The 19,856-nt window shown below is 44.4% G+C and overlaps 1 protein-coding gene across 3 annotated transcripts in view; it reads left to right on the forward strand.

Annotated features, from left to right (window-relative positions):
* LDLRAD3 (low density lipoprotein receptor class A domain containing 3) overlaps positions 1-19,856 on the forward strand; it is a 287,446-nt gene that overhangs the window by 139,993 nt on the left and 127,597 nt on the right. For all 3 annotated transcript variants that reach the window (XM_082270157.1, XM_082270158.1, XM_082270159.1), the window contains one exon: positions 10,448-10,573. In XM_082270157.1, the coding sequence (XP_082126283.1) occupies positions 10,448-10,573 (126 nt within the window). The remainder of the gene's footprint in view (positions 1-10,447; positions 10,574-19,856) is intronic.

The raw sequence follows: 19,856 nt of genomic DNA on the forward strand, positions 1-19,856 counted from the left end.
TTAAAACTCCTTGAAGCTCAAAGAAGTTAGAAGATTATTTGAGTTTAAAGAAGGATTCCTGGCATTGTGATTTTTTACATTGGACCAAATAAAATTTGTACTATGTATTCCATACCTGGCAAATGCCCTTGGAAACTGGAAAATATTGAAGTAGACACTACTACTCCTATTTCTGCTGGTCTCATGCATTCTGAACACAGAAGGTCGGCCGCTCAGCACAGGGGCCATTCAGAGAATGTTTGCATTCTCTGAATTAATTGGATGAGATGGAGAGGTGGACCAGGCTGGGCCAAAGTAAAAAATGTAATATATAGTGAAAAATGAGGATGTAGCGCTCGACAGAAATATATGAATATATAAATTGTATAAATACAAACATATAAACCATATAGAATGATACGTGCAACAAAGTCTCTAGTGTCCAAAGCAATTAGACATTGATCAGCCAATATGGAAGACACAGACTTGATAGGGTGGTTTCCTTAGCAAAGCCTTCACCTTCACACGATCACCCAGTGGAATAACTGTATGAGCCGCTTACCAGATTTAATGGACCCCTTAATTATAGGGGGTCAAATGCGCTGTGTACTCCAGTAGGAACTCTAATGCATCTTGCTCCCAAAGGTAAAGATCATCACAGCCAGAGTCAGTGCCGTAATCAGAAAGCCAAGCCATATGCAGGGATGAAAAAATAGTCTCATGGTGCAGTATCTCTTCACAATCAAGCATTTATTTAAGATAAATTGCACTTACTAGACAAAAAGCAGATAAAAGCCTTCAATAAAATAGTTTTGCTGGGGGTGGGAGACGCCGCTCCACGCTGCGCTCCTCAGACCTCAGACCCGGATGTGTATGGTCTCACGTTCCCGACGTTTCGTCAGTCAGAGCTGACGTCATCAGGGGATCATCTGATCCCCTGATGATGTCAGCTCTGACTGACGAAACGTCAAAATGGCACTCAAAATGAGGGAGGGGCCAGGAGAGCCAAAGAGGGACCGGAGAAGAGGAGGACCTGGGCTGCTCTGTGCAAATCCACTGCAACAGAGCAAGTAAGTATAACATGTTTGTTATTTTTATAGGGAAAAAAAATGAGACTACAATCGCTTTAATACTGCTTTAATGTTGACATTTCGTTAGCTTTACAATTCTGTGAGAATACGTTTCTAACATAAAAGAATATACAGAAACCGAATTATATAAAACAAAACTCAACCTTTTTTACATTGCAAAGCCATCCTTGAGTTCTAGTGAGGTGACTTCACCTAGGCTGAGATGTCATCAGATGCATTTCCTCAGCCTCAATATGAGCTCTTTCTATTTGTGTGTTTTTTAAAAATCCATATATATGGTAATGTGCAGTGCGTATATAGTACAGAATGTAGTGCCGGATAACAGAATAAACTATAGGCAATCTTAATATGTTTGATATCCCTATATACAATAAAGGTCTACTCAATGTTAATACAAATCAATATGCATACAACGATACAAATAGTGCTAAGTGGTTAAACAATAAAAAAAAAAAAAATCCCAAGGAATAACCATGCATACTTATATATACTGCGAACAATGAAAAGAAAACTGTAAATCTATATTTTTGCATATATATATATATATATATATATATATATATATATATATATAAAATGCTATAGAAACTAAATAAATAAAATGTCAGGTGTCTGTGCTAAGAAAACATTCTCCTTAAGACAATTTTTCTTGTATGGTGAACAATTCCTATATATTCAATATTTTCCACCGGTGAGTGCTTTGAGGTTGCTGGTGTTCGTGGTGCTCCTATCCCACCACCAATATTATACCGCTCTCACCTCACGAGATGGACTCAATATGTATCAGGTCAACCAAGCTTTTTCAATTTATTCTTGGGCTCCTGTGTTCTTCTGTGTATTCCCTTTCTGGTCAATGTAGGTGTTCAGAGTGTTAATCCGTTGCCATCCTGGTTTGTCCTCACTTATGGCGCTTTTCCACTGCATGGAACCGTACCGGTTCGGCACGCTTTTGTGCTTTTCCACTGCTGGTACCGCATGGTATAGGGTCGGAACGGTTCGGTACGGTACGGTATAGGTTTGCATTTCCACTGCATGGAACCAAACGGTACGGTACGGTACGGCTCTGAAAAAACAGTACCTACTCGATTGTGGTTCCAACAGGTACCAAACTGGTACCATATCCCACAATCCTTTGCATGCAGTCACTACTAGCCACTGATTGGTCAGAGAATCCCACCCACCCCGTTGTTATCCCACCCACTTAACTTAAGTACTACTTTAGTGGAAAAGCAAACCTATAACGTACCGAACCGTTCCGACACTATACCATGTGGTACCAGCAGTGGAAAAGCAAACCGGGCCAAGCAGGGCCGAGTAGAGCCGAGCCGGTACTTGCAGTGTAAAAGTGCCATTATATGGCCCAAAAAAGAGTAATGCTCATAGTGCTCACTGCTTACAGTGGGGAAAATAATTATTTAATCCCCTACAGATTTTGTAAGTTTGCCCACTTACAAAGAAATGAAGGGTCTATAATTTTTATCATAGGTGTATTTTAAATGATACAGACAGAAGATCAACCAAACATCCAGAAAAAAATACGATACAAATGTTATAAATTGAGTTGCAGTTCAGTGAGTAAAATAAGTATTTGATCCCTTACCAACCAACAATAAATATGTCTCCCACAGACTGGCTACAGTATATGCTCATGTGGTACACAGATTAGTCCTGTCAATTTAAGAAGGTGCTCCTAACTACAACTCGTTATTTATATAAAAGACACCTGACCACAGAATCTCTTTCTTCCATTCAAACTTCACCATCATGGGCAAGACCAAAAAGCTGCCAAAGGACATCAGTGCCAAGATTGTAGACCTGCACAAGGCTGGAATGGGCTACAAAACCATCAGCAAGAAGCTTGGTGAGAAGGAGACAACTGTTGGAATGATTATTTGCAAATGGAAGAAATACAAAACAACCATAAATCACCCTCAGTCTGGAGCTCCATGCAAGGTTTCACCACCTGGGGTAAGGATGATCATGAGAAAAGTGAGGGATCAGCCCAGACCTACACGGGAGGAGCTTTTGAATGATCTCAAGGCAGTTGAAACCACAGCCACCAAACAAACCATTGGTAACACAATACGCCGCCATTAAATTGAAATCCTGCAGCACCCCCAAGGTCCCCCTCCTCAATAAGGCACATGTACAGGCCCCTCTGAAGTTTTCCAATGAACATCTAAATGATTCAGAGAAGGATTGGAAGAAAGTGCTGTGGTCAGATGAGACCAAAATTGAGCTCTTTGGCATTATCTTGACTCACTGTATTTGGAGGAAGAACAATGCTGATGTTACCCTAAGAACACAGTCAAGCACAGAGGTGGAAACATAATGCTTTGGGGCAGTTTCTCTGCTAAAGGTACAGGCCGACTTTGCCGCATTGAGAGGCCAATGGACAGGGCCATATATTGTAATATCTTGGATCTGAATCTTCTTCCCTCAGCCAGAACACTGAATATGGGTCGTGGATGGATCTTCCAGCATGACAATGACCCAAAACATACCGCCAAGGCAACAAAGGAGAGGCTCAAGAAGAAACACATTAGGGTCATGAAGTGGCCCACTCAGTCTCCAGACATTAATCCTATATAAATTTATGGAGGGAGCTGAAACTTCAAGTTGTCAAGCGACAGCCAGCCTTATGGATTTAGAGCAGATCTGTAAAGAAGAGTGGAGCAAAATCCCTCCAGAGATGTGTGCAAACCTGGTAACCAACTGCAAGAAACGTCCTACCTCTGTGCTTGTCCACAAGGGTTTCTCCACCATGTACTAAGTCATGTTTTGCTTGAGGATAAAATACTTATTTTACTCCCTGATCTGCAACTCAATTTATACCATTTGTATCATGTGTTTTTCTGGATTTTTAGTTGATATTCTGTCTCTATAATTTAAAATACACCTATGACGGGTGGCACAGTGGTGTAGTGGTTAGCACTACCTGCCTGGCAACCACGACACTACCAACCACGACACTACCTGCCTGGAGTTTGCATGTTCTCCCTGTGCCTGCGTGGGTTTCCTCCGGGTACTCCGGTTTCCTCCCACACTCCAAAGACATGCTGGTAGGTTAATTGGATCCTGTATATAAAAAAAAAAAATTGTCCCTACTATGTATGTATGTGAGTTAGGGGCCTTAGATTGTAAGCTCCTTGAGGGCAGGGACTGGTGTGAATGTGCAATGTATATGTAAAGCGCTGCGTAAATTGACAGCGCTATATAAGTATCTAAAAAAATAATAATGATAAAAATGATAGACCCTTTATTTCTTTGTAAGTGGGCAAACCTACAAAATCTGCAGGGGGTGAAATAATTATTTTCCCCACTGTATATGGCTTTATTTAGATAAAAAGTTTAAAATGTACTCACATTAAACTAAAATAAAATATTGCCTGTATGCAGAGTTGTATAAAGTACTCGAAACCCATACTTGAGTAAAAGTACAAGTGCTCGATCAAAAAGTGACTTGAGTAGAAGTGGAAGTGCTCGATCAAAAAGTGACTTGAGTAGAAGTACTAAAGTATTCAACATTTTTGTACTTAAGTATTGCAAGTAGTTTTTTTAAAAATGTTGCTACTCAAGTACTGAAAGTAAAAGTACAAGTACTGTGTTATGTAGTTATTAAAGAAAGAAGTCAAAAGTTTGAACATCATATTGTTTTTTATTATTTCAAATGCAGCTTTTATTTATACATACAATAGCATTTATTTTCGTATAGCGCTGATAATACACATGTTTTGAGCTTCATGAAACCTGCCATCTACTGTTCTGGCAGTGGTAATTTTTATAATAGTAACGAGTAACTATGCAGCACAAAAAAAAAATATTGGAATAGAAGTATTGAAATCATTGAAAAAATGTAGTGAAGTAAAAGTGGAAGTAGAAGAAAAAAATTCTACTCTAGGAAAGTACAGATACCGCCTTTCGGTACTTAAGTACAGGAGTGAAGTAGTTACTATACATCTCTGCCTGTATGTTTCTAATTGATCCACTCTTTGTGTACCTCTATGGGTCTCCAATTTTTATTTTTTTTTTAACCGCTTGCCGGCAGTCAGCCCTATATACTGCGGCAGTCAGCCCCTCACAGGCAGAGTGACGTAGGGGTACGTCACTAGCCTGTGAGGCTCTGGGGAGCGAGCGCGCGAACGAATCCCCCCCCCCCCCGCGCGTGTGACCGGTGGACCCGATGTCCACCGGTCACTCTGCGATCGTCGGGGGAGAGGGAGAAAGTCAGGCGGCTAATGTAAACAAGCCACCTGTCATTCTCCCCTGTGTAGGAACACTGATCATACGGTTCTACTATGTAGGACCGTTGATCAGTGTTCCTACAGCTCAAGCCACAGCCAATCACAGTAGAAAGCACGCCTCTAGGGACACACACAGCCCCTCCCTCTCCAATAAAGTTAACCCCTTCACTGCCAGTGTAATTTTACAGTAACAGTGCATATGTATAGCACTGATTACTGTAGAAATGTCACTGGTAACCCCAAAAGTGTCAAAAATGTCAGTCAAGGGTCCGATCTGTCCGCCCCAATGTCGCAGTACCGCAAAAAAAATCGCAGATCGCCGCCATTACGCATTAAAAAAAAAAAACAACAAAAATGACAAAACTCTTTCCCTTTGTTAGTAAACGCGATAACTTTTGCGTAAACCAATCAAAATACGCTTTTTGCGATTTTTTTTTTTTTACCAAACATATGTAGCATAAAACAAATTGGCCGAAAATGTTAAAAAATTTTGATTTTTACATTTTTTTGGGGGGAATTTCATATAAAAAATGTGAAAAATATTGTTATTTTTGCAAAATTGACGCTGTTTTTTTGTTTATAGCGCATGATCAAAAAATCGCACAGGTGATCAAATACCACCAAAAGAAAGCTCTGTTTGTGGGGAAAAAAAGGACGTCAAATTTGTTTAGGTACAGCGTCGCACGACCGCGCAATTGTCCGTTAAAATCACGCAGTGCCGAATCGCAAAATACCCCCTGGTCTTTTAGCAGCCAAATCCTCCGGGGCTTAAGTGGTTAATAAATATATAAATATTTTATAAATGTATATTACATTGGTGAAGGTGTGAACACTATTTATGTCAGCAGCAAATGTTTATGTGATTATTACCCATTGCGTTAGAAGTAGATCCATTAGCCCCGGATTACTCAATAAATAACACTTTCCAGGTGATCCTTGTGGTGGGTTCTGTGATGTTTGTATGCGATAATGCATGTATGAAACTTTACTTTGTATGCTGTACATAACATGAAAAATATATATAATGTTTGATCTACTTTGCACACAACTTGGCGTATGTTCAATCCATTGATCAGTACTGCTGTGTGCTGTCTGTATAGTAGTAATGACTTCCTCATTGGCTTTGTTATGCCCGGAGTTGTTCTTCGAAAGGTCAGTCCACCAGAATTGTGTGTACAGTTATATATAGACTGAGTTTAACCCCGGCTTTTTATATCTCTGTGGACTTCATTGGCAGGATCTCCTTACCATATTCCTTGGCTTTATGCCTGGAGTTTTGGGTGTTCCCACATGTGCTGGTGGTTTCCCAATCCTCCCATTGTATTCTCTATTATATTAAAAGAAAGTAAAACTCCAGCCAAAACTTTTTCCCTTTTGGCTTTGGATAGAATAAGAAAACCATTAGAACCTCTGGTAAGATTTTATTACTGTCTGTGTCCTCCTTGGAAAGATCGGACCTCACCTGTCCAGGGGACCATTGGCGGAGGAAGAGAAAGTAGGGGGCATGATCCCAAGTTTGTTTATGTTTGTCATTAGAATGATTTTCTCTCATTTTGGGGAAATTTGCTTTCGTGTTTTAGGGAACATCGAGTGCATAAAAATCTCCATAGCATTGACACAGGCAGCTATAAAAACCTGGATATGTGAAGCGTAGTAAGTGTGCTACAATAATGGGAATCGTGCAGAAGGATGATATTTTGAATTTTTATTGAATAACTTTAACTACTTCCAGCCCAGGCCAATTCTGGCATTTCTCTCCTACGTGTAAAAATAATTATTTATTTTGCTAAAAAATTGCAACCCCCAAACATATTTTACACTGCTCAAAAAAATTAAAGGAACACTTTGAAAACACATCAGATCTCAATTGGGAAAAATATTATGCTGGATATCTATACTAATATGGACTAGGTAATGGGTTAGGAACGAAAGGATGGAAATGAAAATTATCAACCTACAGACGGCTGAATTCAAGGATTTTTTTTTATTGGATGTGTTTTGTAGCAGAAATTAAAAAATATTGTTTTTTTTTTGTTTTCAAAATTATCAGTCTTTTTTGTTTATAGCGCAAAAAATAAAAACTGCAGAGGTGATCAAATACCACAAAAGAAAGCTCTGTTTGTGGGGAGCAAAAGGACATCAATTTTATTTGGGTTCAGCGTCGGACCGCTCAAATGTCAGTTAAAATAACACCGTGTCGTAACGCAAAAAATGGCCTTGTCATAAAGGGGGGTAAACCTTCTGGGGCTGAAGTGGATAAACTGTTGTTGTACAACTATATATTTAAAATCAAATCTTTATTATTTTTTGGCAATAACATGGTATGGTCGGATTTCTGCTAGTCACAGGTTATGTCACGCCCCTCCAGCCTGTATCTTAGAATAAGAAGGAGGTGAAGCCTCCATTATTCTACATGTAATATCCCACCCCATTTTGTTTAGCTGGTTAGTGGGCATGGCGGAGGAAGAAGGGGGCGGGCTGTCAATTACCATTGTGTATACGCCCACATGTGTGACTCTATAGGCCAGTGATGGCGAACCTTGGCACCCCAGATGTTTTGGAACTATATATCCCATGATGCTCAATTACACTGCAGAGTGCATGAACATCATGGGAAATGTAGTTCTGAAACATCTGGGGTGCCAAGGTTCACCATCACTGCTATAGGCTGTTCAGATGTGATAGGGAAGAAAATACTAGAGGTGCCCCGAAGGGAAATTTTGGTGACGAAACTGAAAATGCAGGATGCAGTTGGCCAAAAAGTGAAAATGGCAGTTTAAATATATATATATATATTATATATAATTGTATTATATTGGACTTTTTATCCAATATATTGAATTTAAATGAATATGAATTTGTCAGCCATTATTGGCACCTTTTTAGCACAAAAGCAATCTCAAGAAAAAAGCATCCCTTTAAATCATATAAATGTCTTCACACCTGTCTGTTGAGCTTCCGTTGTGGTGTTAAAAATCTTGCTTGCTGCATTTTTGGTCAGTTAAAAAACCACACCAAAAACTGCCTCGCTTAATTGCATTGAAAACGCAAACGCAAGAATGCATCAATAACACACACGTGTTACAATTTTTTATGTGGTTTTTGATAGGGGTGCACCGATCCGACTTTTTTTGTCCCGATACCGATATCTGGCATTATGCATCTGCCGATACCGGTACCGATCCGGAACTACACACATAAAGCATGCGGCTGCAGTACAGAGCAAAGTCGCTGCTTCATGTGTGTGGCTCCTCCATTCACAGGCAGAGTGCATCTGATATCACTCCACCTGTGAGCAAAACCTATACAGGAAGTAGCGGGTCCCATCCCATACTACTACTGCACCAAGTAAGGGATGGCTGAGCCGGGACTCGGCAAAACCGGATCGGCCCGTGGATCGGTTCATTTTACCGATCCCCCGATCCAGCTATTGTGGCAGTATTGGCGTCGATATGCAATCCTAATATCGGATCGGTGCATCTCTAGTTTTTGAGTCACATGACCTATGTAAAACACCATAAGCACAGTAAAATCCCGGCAAAAGCATTATCAGTGCCTTGATCTGCACCAGTTTCGACTGGTATGTTTCGGCCCGTACCTAGAAATTACACCAGAAACTGAGCATGTGCAGAGCTGCCAACACTGTTCTGCAAAATCCCCAACTGCAGTGGGGACATGGACAGAAGGGGGAGATGGAGAACAGCAGGATCAAGCAGGATTTTTGCAGAATACAGAAAATGAACCTCATAGTGACTGGGTGAGCATGTAATACACCATTTATTGATCGTTTTAAGTGATATTGGTTTGGTGACACTTTACCTATAATGTGACTTCAGAAATGCCTGGACTAAAAGCAGTTTAAACATAAAGATATTAGTAGCAGATCGTAGTACAGCCTGATGCTTCAAAGTTTCTTCTACGTTTACATATCTGGATTTTTCTCAGGACCTCCTTTCCCATTTGGGGGTGCTTTTGTTACATAGGAGCAGCCTCATGGAAGCGATTCAGCTTGGTAAATACGAGGGTCACATACCATTTTGGACTTTGATATTAGGAGATATAGCATATGTTATGCTTGTACTCCAGCTATAAAAAAAAAACCCTGACGCTACCTAAAAAAAAAAAAAAAAATTTAATATCAGACACCTCATCAGGACTCATTCACACTAGGGGGGGGGGGGGATAAAACTGCAAAGTTGAGCTGTGCTTTTACTGCCACCCAAGTTCTGGGATCAAGGGATTAAAGTGGTTGTAAAGGCTCAATGTTTTTTACCTTCTTACATTTTTTGTTTTCTGTGTGCCCCCCCCCATACTTACCTGAGCTGGATCTCGACCCAACGTAGTGCACAAGAGCAGCAGCTCTCCTGCAATTCTTCCTCCTCATTGGCTGAGGCAGCAGTGGGAGCCATTGTCAATCATATCAGCCAGTGAGCCAATGAGGAGAGAGCAGGGACAGGGCCAAGCCACACTCCGTATGTAAAGAGACACACAGAGGAGCAGCTCGGGAGCGTGCCTGCTCGGGTGCCCTCATAGTGAGCTGCTGGATTTGGGGGGACTAAGCAGGAGGGAGGGATCAGGAGATCTGGCGAGGGAGCTGAGAAGAGGAGGATCGGGGCTGCTTTGTGCAAAACCAACTGCATAGAGGAGGTAAGTATAACATGTTTATTATAAAAAAAAATAATCACTTTAAAGTAGACAATCAGAAGGTGATACAATGCCTCCTCTTCAGAGACCAAAGCTAATGTGAATGAGCCCCTAAGAATTCCCTTCATTAATGCCATGGAAGGTGTGCAGATATCTTGCTTTAGATCTTCAGGTTATAAAAACTTCAAGAACTAGTAAAATTTAAATATGTTCAAGTGGAATGAGGGTTGTATATCTTATTGAATGGTGGTAAGCTCATGAATTTTGTAAGTAGAGTTCACTTGTCTTGCTGCATACATGTCTACCGGCCTTAGAAAATACTCATTGTGGTCAATGGGAAGTGCTCAGAATTTCCTTGTTTGTTTTTTTTGCAGACTTCACTTTATCTGCTTGCATGCTAATAAAGTCCCTTTTTTTTTTTTTGTCTCTTTTGGCCTTTTGACTCAAGAACATTCAAGAATCTTACTGAACATCTTCTTTCTTTTACAGCTAAAGCCAATTCGAAGTGTGGTCCGACGTTCTTCCCATGTGCCAGTGGAGTACACTGCATCATTGGACGCTTCCAGTGCAATGGACTCGAGGACTGTCCGGACGGCAGCGACGAGGACAACTGCAGTGAGTCTCTTGGGCTTCGTGACTTTGTAGCTAGAAGTTAAATAAATCAGAATGGATGTGTTCTGTAACGTTGAAGGCGCTTTGTAGATTCTCTACTGCCTGGTACACACTATCTGTTTTTTTTTTCATTCAACCCTGCGGACTGAACAGAAAAAAAAGGAGGAGCTCGGTGTACTAACTATCCGATGTTAGTACAGCAACCTCTCCATTCAGCTATTTGTTCTGACAGGGGGACTGCTCCCCTACCAGAACACCCTGATTAGTGGCCAATGGCTGCCAGCGATGATCAGATGCTGGTTTTCCAGCATGCACGTTCAACAGACGCTAACCGTTTGTCCGGCTTTTGTCGGACAGGCTTGTGTACACACGGGCCCGAATGTCAGCCCGGTTTCTGTTGAACTGGCCAATATTCGGCCCGTGTTTACCAGGCTTAAGCCACTTTTTCAGTTCTATAAAATATACAGAACTGCTCTTAGCAGAAACATCCCAAGCCCTTATTGACATTCTTGGACCACTGGGAAAGGGACTTACAGATTATTTTCTCTATCGCTCATTGACAGACGTAGTCTTCTTGATTCTCAAGAGCTGGGTTATGTTGTCTCCGCAGGAGCAGGACTAGGCAGAAAGACAAAACGTTCTGGCTCCACCTTAGGGGCAGTCCCTGAGGGTATATCCTCCCTCTCTCTGCTACAGGGAATCAGTTTTTTTTCTGTCTAGTCAGGAGTAAGGACCTAAGCTCCTTGCTGGGATCTTTTTGGTCCTGGCAAGATTTTTTCTTTAGAAGAAATATTTTTTAGGTAGTTTTTTCTCCAGTGTTTTCCTGTGAGATCTTCAAGCAAAAAACGCCGGACTGGGCGACACTAGTGGTCACCCCAGCCGGCCTACGAGCGCGCGCAGACCATTGCATTGCGCTTGGTCGGCCGCGACACATTCAAGTAAGTATGCGGGGCCGGGCGACGGGCTGGATGTTGAGATCCAGTGGTCACCCCGGTTTCTGCCTACGAGCACGTGCAGACCAGAGCTCCACGCTGGGTCGGCCGCGACGGAGTCCCAGTGGAGGGACTGACCTTGCGAGTTAAAAGTCTCGCTTGGACGCCAGGAACCAGAGAGTCGAGGCGTCCGGAGTGGTCCACAAACCTCCACCCCGGTGGAGAGGGTATTGTGAAGAGAGGGTGCCTGTCGGTTCGGTATGGTGAGTAAACGTTCCCTTTTTTCTTTCCTCGTTATGAGGCAGTATGAATTATGGGCCCCTCCATACATGGTCAGTATATATCTGACACTAAAAGTCCCCCTTGTAAATACAGTATGTGTTTGTGGGAAGTGGACTTGGTTTGAGAGCTAACACTCTACCCAGCAGACTGTAGCATTACAGCAGACATAGGAGGTATAATCCTACCTTATTTGTAGTGTATCTCCTGTAGATCTATCAATCGCCACTCAGCAGAGATGCAGGTGGATGTGCTGGGAAAAACATTTTCGGCGGTCCGCCGCCATTTTGCCGTAGACCAGGTGCATGCATGTCCTCAGGTCACGCCGGCCGCCATGTTTTTGGAGTCTAATGTCTCCTATAGGGGGGCGGCCATGTTTCATGAGCCCAGCTACCTCGTGGAGAGCTGGGAACGCCGGAAGGCGTACACAGGGGGCGGAGCCACGTCCTTCTACCCGGGAAAAAGCAACAGCTCCTTCCAGTCTGTAAAGACAGACGCTGACTGCAGTTGGTTGGAAACTTCACTGCATCGGTTGGTGAGCCTTGGGGGTCTCTCTCTCTCTCGTGGGATCGAGAAGCAGGTACTCTGAGGGGCGCTATTGCGCTAGGGGGAGACACATAGAAAAAAAAAAAAAAAAAAAATTAAAAAAAAAAAAAAAAAAAAAGAGGTATTTTTTATTTAAAAAAAAAAAAAAAAAAAAGTTTTTTTGTGTTTTCTGGCAAAGGTGTCCTGAATTAACATGGACCCTGCCACTCATGTATCTCCTCCGGATCCCCTCGAGGGGTCTGCGGGATCCTCCAGCACCCCACTGACGATTAAATCATTGTCCGCTATTATGGAAGCTTGTGTCCCGGGTGGAAGTGGCTTGTCAGGGACAGGGCGCAAGTAAGCGACCCCCGCCTAACCCCTTATTATCTGAAACCTCGGATTCAGACTCTGAGCCTATTTCTGCAGTTGCAGGTACTTCTTCTGGTATTGGTGTCTCGTGTACTGTCTTTTCAGACAGTGAGGAGGATGTTTCGGCATCAGCCATAGCCAGAGAGGAAGCGTTGGTAAACGCACTCATGGTATCTGTTCAAGAGACCTTAAGATTACAGGGTATTCCGTCAGAAATAGCTGAAACTGAAATCCCTTTTGGGACTAAAAACGCATCTAGTGGCGAAGGTTTTTCCATTGCCCAAATGTTTTGGCAATCCAATCAAAGAAGAATGGAGTCTGCCAAAACGCATTTCTACTATTTCTAAACGCATTAACAGGCGTTATCCGTTTGAGGATTCACCAATTGCTAGATTGAATAAAGCCACGGTTATTCCTCTAGAAGACGCTCCGTCTTTTAAAGATCCAGTGGATCGCAAGATAGAAGCTATGTCTCGCACCATGTTTACCTTGATTGGATCAGCTTTCAGACCAATAATTGCTATTGGTCTGGTTTCGCAGGCTGTAACTGTATGGACCAAGTGGTTACGCCGGGACCTAGAAGAGGTCCCTCAGGCGGTATCAGATTTGTTGGAACAGAGGATACAGGGGTTACAGTTTGTGTGTGATGCGGCGTTAGACGCCACTTCATTATTGGCGCGAGCATCTGTCTCAGCGGTGGTTCTCAAGCGTACACTGTGGCTAAAAGGTTGGTTAGCCGACCAAGGTTCCAAAAAAGCATTGGCTAATTTCCCCTTTTTAGGAGAGCGTCTATTTGGAGCCAACTTAGATGAGATCATTAAGGATCTCACCGGTGGAAAGAGCACCTTTTTTCCGCAAAATTTTAAAGGTAGAGGAACTCGTCAAAGACGAGGGCCTTCTTTTTCTGCTCACAAGAGGTTTTTTTCGTCCCGCGGGTGAAAAAATTAAGTCCTCCAAAGCTCCTGCAGGAGGCGTCAGGGGTCGTTGGTCGGGCAAGCAAAAGCCCGCCCCCTCTAGACCTGAAGATAAACCGTCCAAAGCCTGAAGGTGTGCCCCCCACCCATAACTTGGGTGGGGGGACGTCTTCATCGGTTCCCGGATCCATGGCTTTCCAGAATCCCGGACAGATGGGTTTGCGAAGTCATAAGGTCAGGGTACAAGATCGAGTTTCGATCTCTCCCACCGGCGCGATTCTTCCCTTCCAATAGCCGACTATTCCCGGATCGTTTAGACGATCTGTGGAGAGCAGTCACAGATTTACTACAATAAGGAGTGGTAGTCCACGTTCCTTGGACAGAACGTTTTCAGGGGTTTTTATTCAAACCTATTTACAATACCCAGGAAAGAGGGCAAAGTGCGTCCAATTCTGGACTTAAGGGCACTCAATTCTTTTGTCTACATAAGAAGATTCAGAATGGAGTCCATTCGCACAGTAGCAGCCTTTCTGCATCCAGGGGATGTCCTAGCGTCCATAGACATCTAGGACGCATATCTTCACATTCCCATTTTCGCAGGACATCAGCGGTTTCTACGTTTTTCCGTAGAAGAGAACCACTATCAGTTTGTGGCGTTACCTTTCGGTCTCGCCACGGCTCCGCGGGTCTTCACGAAGGTGTTGGCCCCAATGTTGGCACTTCTGCGCCAAAGAGGCATATCGATTCTAGGTTACCTAGACGATCTTCTGCTTCATGCAGAGTCTCCTCAGACCTTGCTACAAAACATAGAAATTACTATGATTTCTTTACAGAAATTCGGGTGGCTGGTGAACCAGCAAAAGTCATTTCTGGTTCCCACCCAGAGGCTCGAATATCTGGGTCTAATTCTAGACACAGTCAGGACAAGAGTTTTTCTTCCGGTAGGGAAACTCCGAAAGATTCAATCAGCAGTCCACCAACAGCTGGTCTTCCCTTCGGACTTGCATGAGGGGTCTGGGGTTGATGGTGGCTTCCTTCGAAGCAGTCCCATTTGCCCAGTCCCATACCCGAATTCTTCAGCAAGAGATTCCTCTCAGATGGAATCGGAATCCGGAATCCCTGGACAATCAGATCCGATTGAGCAAACAGACCAGAGAGTCTCTGGTCTGGTGGCTTCGGTCTCCGATGCTCAGCCAGGGAAAGTCATTTCTGCCAATATATTGGACGACAGTGACCACGGATGCCAGTCTATCCGGATGGGGAGGAATTCTCGGTCAGTTATCTGTCCAGGGACTTTGGTCCCCGGAAGAATCCAGGTTACCGATAAATGTATTGGAACTGAGAGCGATCAGACTTTGTCTGATTCACTGGACCGAGCAGCTCCAGGGCAGCCCGGTTCGGATCCAGTCGGACAACGCCACGGCCGTGGCTTATGTCAATCACCAAGGGGGCACCAAGAGTGTCCGAGCGGCCAAAGAAGTGGCTTGCATTCTTCGCTGGGCGGAACGATTTGTTCCAGCAATTTCTGCGGTGTTCATTCCGGGGGTGGAGAATTGGCAGGCAGATTATCTCAGCCGTCAGACTCTGGATCAGGGGGAATGGTCCCTCCATCCAGACGTTTTCCACCAGTTGTGCCTACGATGGGGCACCCCGGATATGGATCTGTTGGCATCTCGATTCAACAGGAAAGTTCAGAGATTCGTGGCTCGCTCCCGCGATCCTCTAGCAGAAACCGCAGACGCACTGATCGCCCCGTGGGGGCAATACCAGCTAATGTATGTCTTCCCTCCTCTTGGGTTACTGCCAAGACTTCTTCGCAGGATAGAGGAGGAAGGAATTCCAGTAATCCTGGCAGCTCCGGACTGGCCTCGTCGAGCTTGTTACGCCGACTTGGTCAGACTGATGGCGGACGTCCCGTGGAGACTTCCTCTCAGGGAGGATCTACTGTCTCAGGGACCGATCTTCCATCCTGCTTTACGATCGCTGGTTTTTAAACGGCCTGGTTATTGAGACCCAGGTGCTGAAGGACAAGGGATTGTCAGCTTCAGTTATTCCTACTCTAGTTAAAACAAGGAAAGCGACTTCCAGAAAGATTATCATCGTACATGGAAGTCTTATATTATGTGATGTGAATCCCTTGGGTTCCATCTACATCTTTATTCGGTAGTCCGAATATTGGCTTTCTGCAACAGGGAGTTGAGCAGAAGCTGGCCTTGAGTGTTATCAAGGGTCTGGTTTCAGCATTTGCTATCTTCTTTCAGAAGCTTTTGTCTACTCATTCCTTGGTGCGGAATTTCATCCAGGGGGTGCGACACCTGGCTCTGCCAGTGCACGCGCCGTTACCATCCTGGGATCTTAATTTGGTGCTGTCGGTTCTTCAGACACCTCCCTTTGAAAATATCAGGGAGATTCCCTTGCTTACTTTATCCCAGAAGGTGGTCTTCTTGGTGGCTATCACTTCTGCACGCAGGGTGTCAGAACTGGCTGCATTATCCTGTTGTTCCCCAGATCTGGTGGTTCATAGGGATAAGGTTGTTCTTCATCCGAATTCATCCTTCCTTCTAAGGTGGTTTCAAAGTTTCATTGAATAAGGACAGTGTATTGTCCTTCCTATGTCCTTAGCCCAATCATCCTCGAGAATTTGCATGGCATTCCTTGGATGTAGTTCGGGCGATCAGGATATACTTGAATACTACGGATTCAATTTGTAAGACGGATTCACTGTTTGTGATCACGGATGGCCCTAGAAGGGGTTGCCTATTCTGCTGCGACCATCTTTAGATGGATCAGACAGACGGTGGTATAGGCTTATTTTATTTAAGGGTCGGGATCCCCCGTTCCCTGTTAAGGCGCATTCTACTCGGGCGCTTAGAGTTTCCTGGACCTTCCGCCATCAGGCGTCAGTGGTTCAGGTTTTTCAAGGCGACTGTTTAGTCGGTTCATACCTTTACAATATTGTATAAGGTTTATGTGATGGCATCGTCAGATGCCTCTTCTGGCTGCAAGGTTCCTGCAGGCCACTGTTTGAGGAGACTGTTGGTCTACCTCGAGGATTTGTGGGGTAGGTCTCATCTGTTTTCTCGATGAGTCCTTTGATACTTCTGGTTGGCTCCGGTTGGGCCTTCTAGATTGGATTTTGATTCTGTCAATCCCACCCCTCATTTTGTGGCACTGCTTCTGGATGTCCCAGCTCTTGAGAATCAAGAAGACTACGTCTGTCAATGAGCGATAGAGAAAAATGGATTTTTGTAAGATCTTACCGTAAAATCCTTTTCTCTTAAGCTCATTGACAGACGTAGTACCCGCCCCTCTATCATTGAGTTGTGTTGGGTTAAATTCTCTGTACTGCTTTAAAACAGAACTGATTCCCTGTAGCAGAGAGAGGGAGGATATACCCTCAGGGACTGCCCCTAAGGTGGAGCCAGAACGTTTTGTCTTTCTGCCTAGTCCTGCTCCTGCGGAGACAACATAACCCAGCTCTTGAGAATCAAGAAGACTACGTCTGTCAATGAGCTTAAGAGAAAAGGATTTTACGGTAAGATCTTACAAAAATCCATTTTTATCTCCCACCACCAGATCCAAAATCTTAATGCTTTCATTCAGATCATCAATTAAGTCTGCAATAGAAGGTTCTGCTGAACCCACCGAGATTCAAACCATGTATGCACAGGCTGATTGTACCCAAGTTGATTGATCGACTTGGGTACAATCAGCATGTTGGATATTTCATGTGATTATTGCCAGCGGCTATAGCAATAATCACTGCACGCTCTCCTGGCCAGAATGGCTCCCCATGCGCCCCCCCACCGGGAGAACACAATAGCTCAGCGGGAGAGATTCCCCCATCAACACTAACCGCATTGATGAGGAAATTAAGTGATTTTCTTACCTGAAACCCATGGTTGCAGGAAAGAGAGTCGCACTTTCTATGGTCGGCTTAATGAGGAAGTAAAGTGCTTTTTTTTTTTTTTTTGTTCCCTGACCTGCAAAGGAAAGGCATAATGTGCTAGCCTGCATCAAGTACTAGCACATTATGTGAAACATACCTGCAAATGAATCCCTAATTGTCACCGCAGGAGGACGCATCCATCTTCGCCCGTCTTCCTTCCGAGTCTGCAGACTCTGGCTGTGTGACTGGCCGGAGCCACGTGACGTCACATGCGCGGGGGAGCCGCCGGTCACAGCACAGGGCTCTGAAGAAACGGCACGGGTGGCAGTTCCTTCAGAGCACATGCACCAATGACATCATCAGCAGCAGCTTATGCAGTAAATATATGTTTAGGGGATATTTACAGTACCTATAGGTAAGCCTTTATTAGAGTCTCACCTATAGGTACAAACTAGAGCCCTGCACGGTACTGTTTTATTAAACCCGCACCCGCTGAATGTATGACCAGGACCGCCCGCACCCACAATGTTTGTGTTCCACTCCCGCCCGTACCCGCAATGTTTGTGTCCACTCCCGCCCACACCCGCAATGTTTGTGCCCACTCCCGCCCGCACCCGCAATGTTTGTGTCCACTCCCGCCCGCACCCGCAATGTTTGTGTCCACTCCCGCCCGCCCGCACCCGCAATGTTTGTGTCCAATCCCGCCCGCACCCGCAATGTTTGTGTCCACTCCCGCCCGCACCCGCAATGTTTGTGTCCACTCCCGCCAGCACCCGCAATGTTTGTGTCCACTCCCGCCCGCACCCGCAATGTTTGTGTCCACTCCCGCCCGCACCCGCAATGTTTGTGTCCACTCCTGCGGTTTTTCCCTATACTCGCCGTATAAGACTACCCCCTCTTCTGAGGCAACACCATTTCATAACATCAGTGGAGCCATCACGTCCCTATTAAATATTTTAGCCCGCTGGATGTGCCCTAATATGTACTGTAGCTTCTCCTAAATACAGAACTTCTCTATTATTAATATTTTAGCCCGCTGGATGTGTATACAGTAAGCTTTGGCTACTTACTGAACATCCCTGTGCTGTAATACTCTATATACTATACTGAGCCAATCACGGCAAGTTGTGTATTCTATTATTACATACAAAGCCTGCTTGGATTGGCAAAAGTTGTATAAGCCCGCCTCTCTGACTCAGCCAATCCGAGCAGGCTTTGTATGCATTAATAGAATACACCGCTTGCCGTGATTGGCTCAGCACGGTACATAGAGTATTACAGCACAGGGACGTTCTGTAAGTTGCCAAAGGTACTGTATACACATCCAGCGGGCTAGCATTTTTAATAGGGATGTTCTGTAACTAGCCGAAGCTACAGTACCTGGCGTATAAGACGACCCACAATTTTTAGGGTATCTTTTCTATTATAAAAAAAGTTGAAAATACGTTACACCAAATTGCACCGTTCTTCCCCACGGGTCTCAGCAAAATTTCTTGACTGCCCACTCCCGCAAGATTTGCATTGGGTCCCGCGGGAGCCCAAATCCAATGCAGCCCTCTAGCACAAACAATCAGTGGAAGTTTACTTCCACTTCAAGTAACAAATACCAAGAGTCAGGTGTTGGGTTAGAACTTCTATAGAGATTCCTCAGGGGGGTTTCAGCGGGTGTCCTGAATGGTTTGCTGTAAAGGCATGCTAAATTTTATAATGGTGTTTAGCTGGAGGATATAGCAGATGTTCTTTCACACTTTTTTGCCGCAACTTTGACACAATTTTGCCTGGACTTGAAGAAATCCCGGTGTAATCTTGAGCGCTATGGACCTCAAGTCACATCAAAGTTGGACCAAAGTAGCGCAGGGACTACTTTGACGTTGCTGCGACTTGAAGTCGCGCAGATATGAACGGCACTCATTGGAAATCATGGAGTACGACTTGTCATGCGACTTTGCAGTCCCATGTCGCAGGACAAGTCGCATAAATCTGAAAGGGTCCTTACTGTACATGTTAACCACTTGCCGACTGCCGCACGACTATATACGGCGGCAGTCAGCCCCTCACAGGCAAAGTGACGTATGTGTACGTCACTAGCCTATGAGGCTCTAGGGAGCGAGCACGCGCCGCCGGAGGTGCGCTCACGCTCGACCCCCCCCCACGTGTGTGAGTGGCGGACCCAATGTCCGCCGCTCACTCGCGATCGTCGGTTACACCAGGAGAAAGGCAGGCAGCTAATGTAAACAAAGCCGCCTGTCATTCTACCCTGTGTAACAGCAGAGATCATACGGTCCTGCTATGTAGGACCGTAGATCTCTTCTGTTGCATCACTAGCCACATCCAATCACAGTAAGAAGCACGCCCCTAGACACACTTAACCCCTC

This window comes from Pelophylax lessonae (genome assembly GCF_965119305.1).
Source record: "Pelophylax lessonae genome assembly, chromosome: 10".
NCBI lineage: Eukaryota > Metazoa > Chordata > Amphibia > Anura > Ranidae > Pelophylax > Pelophylax lessonae.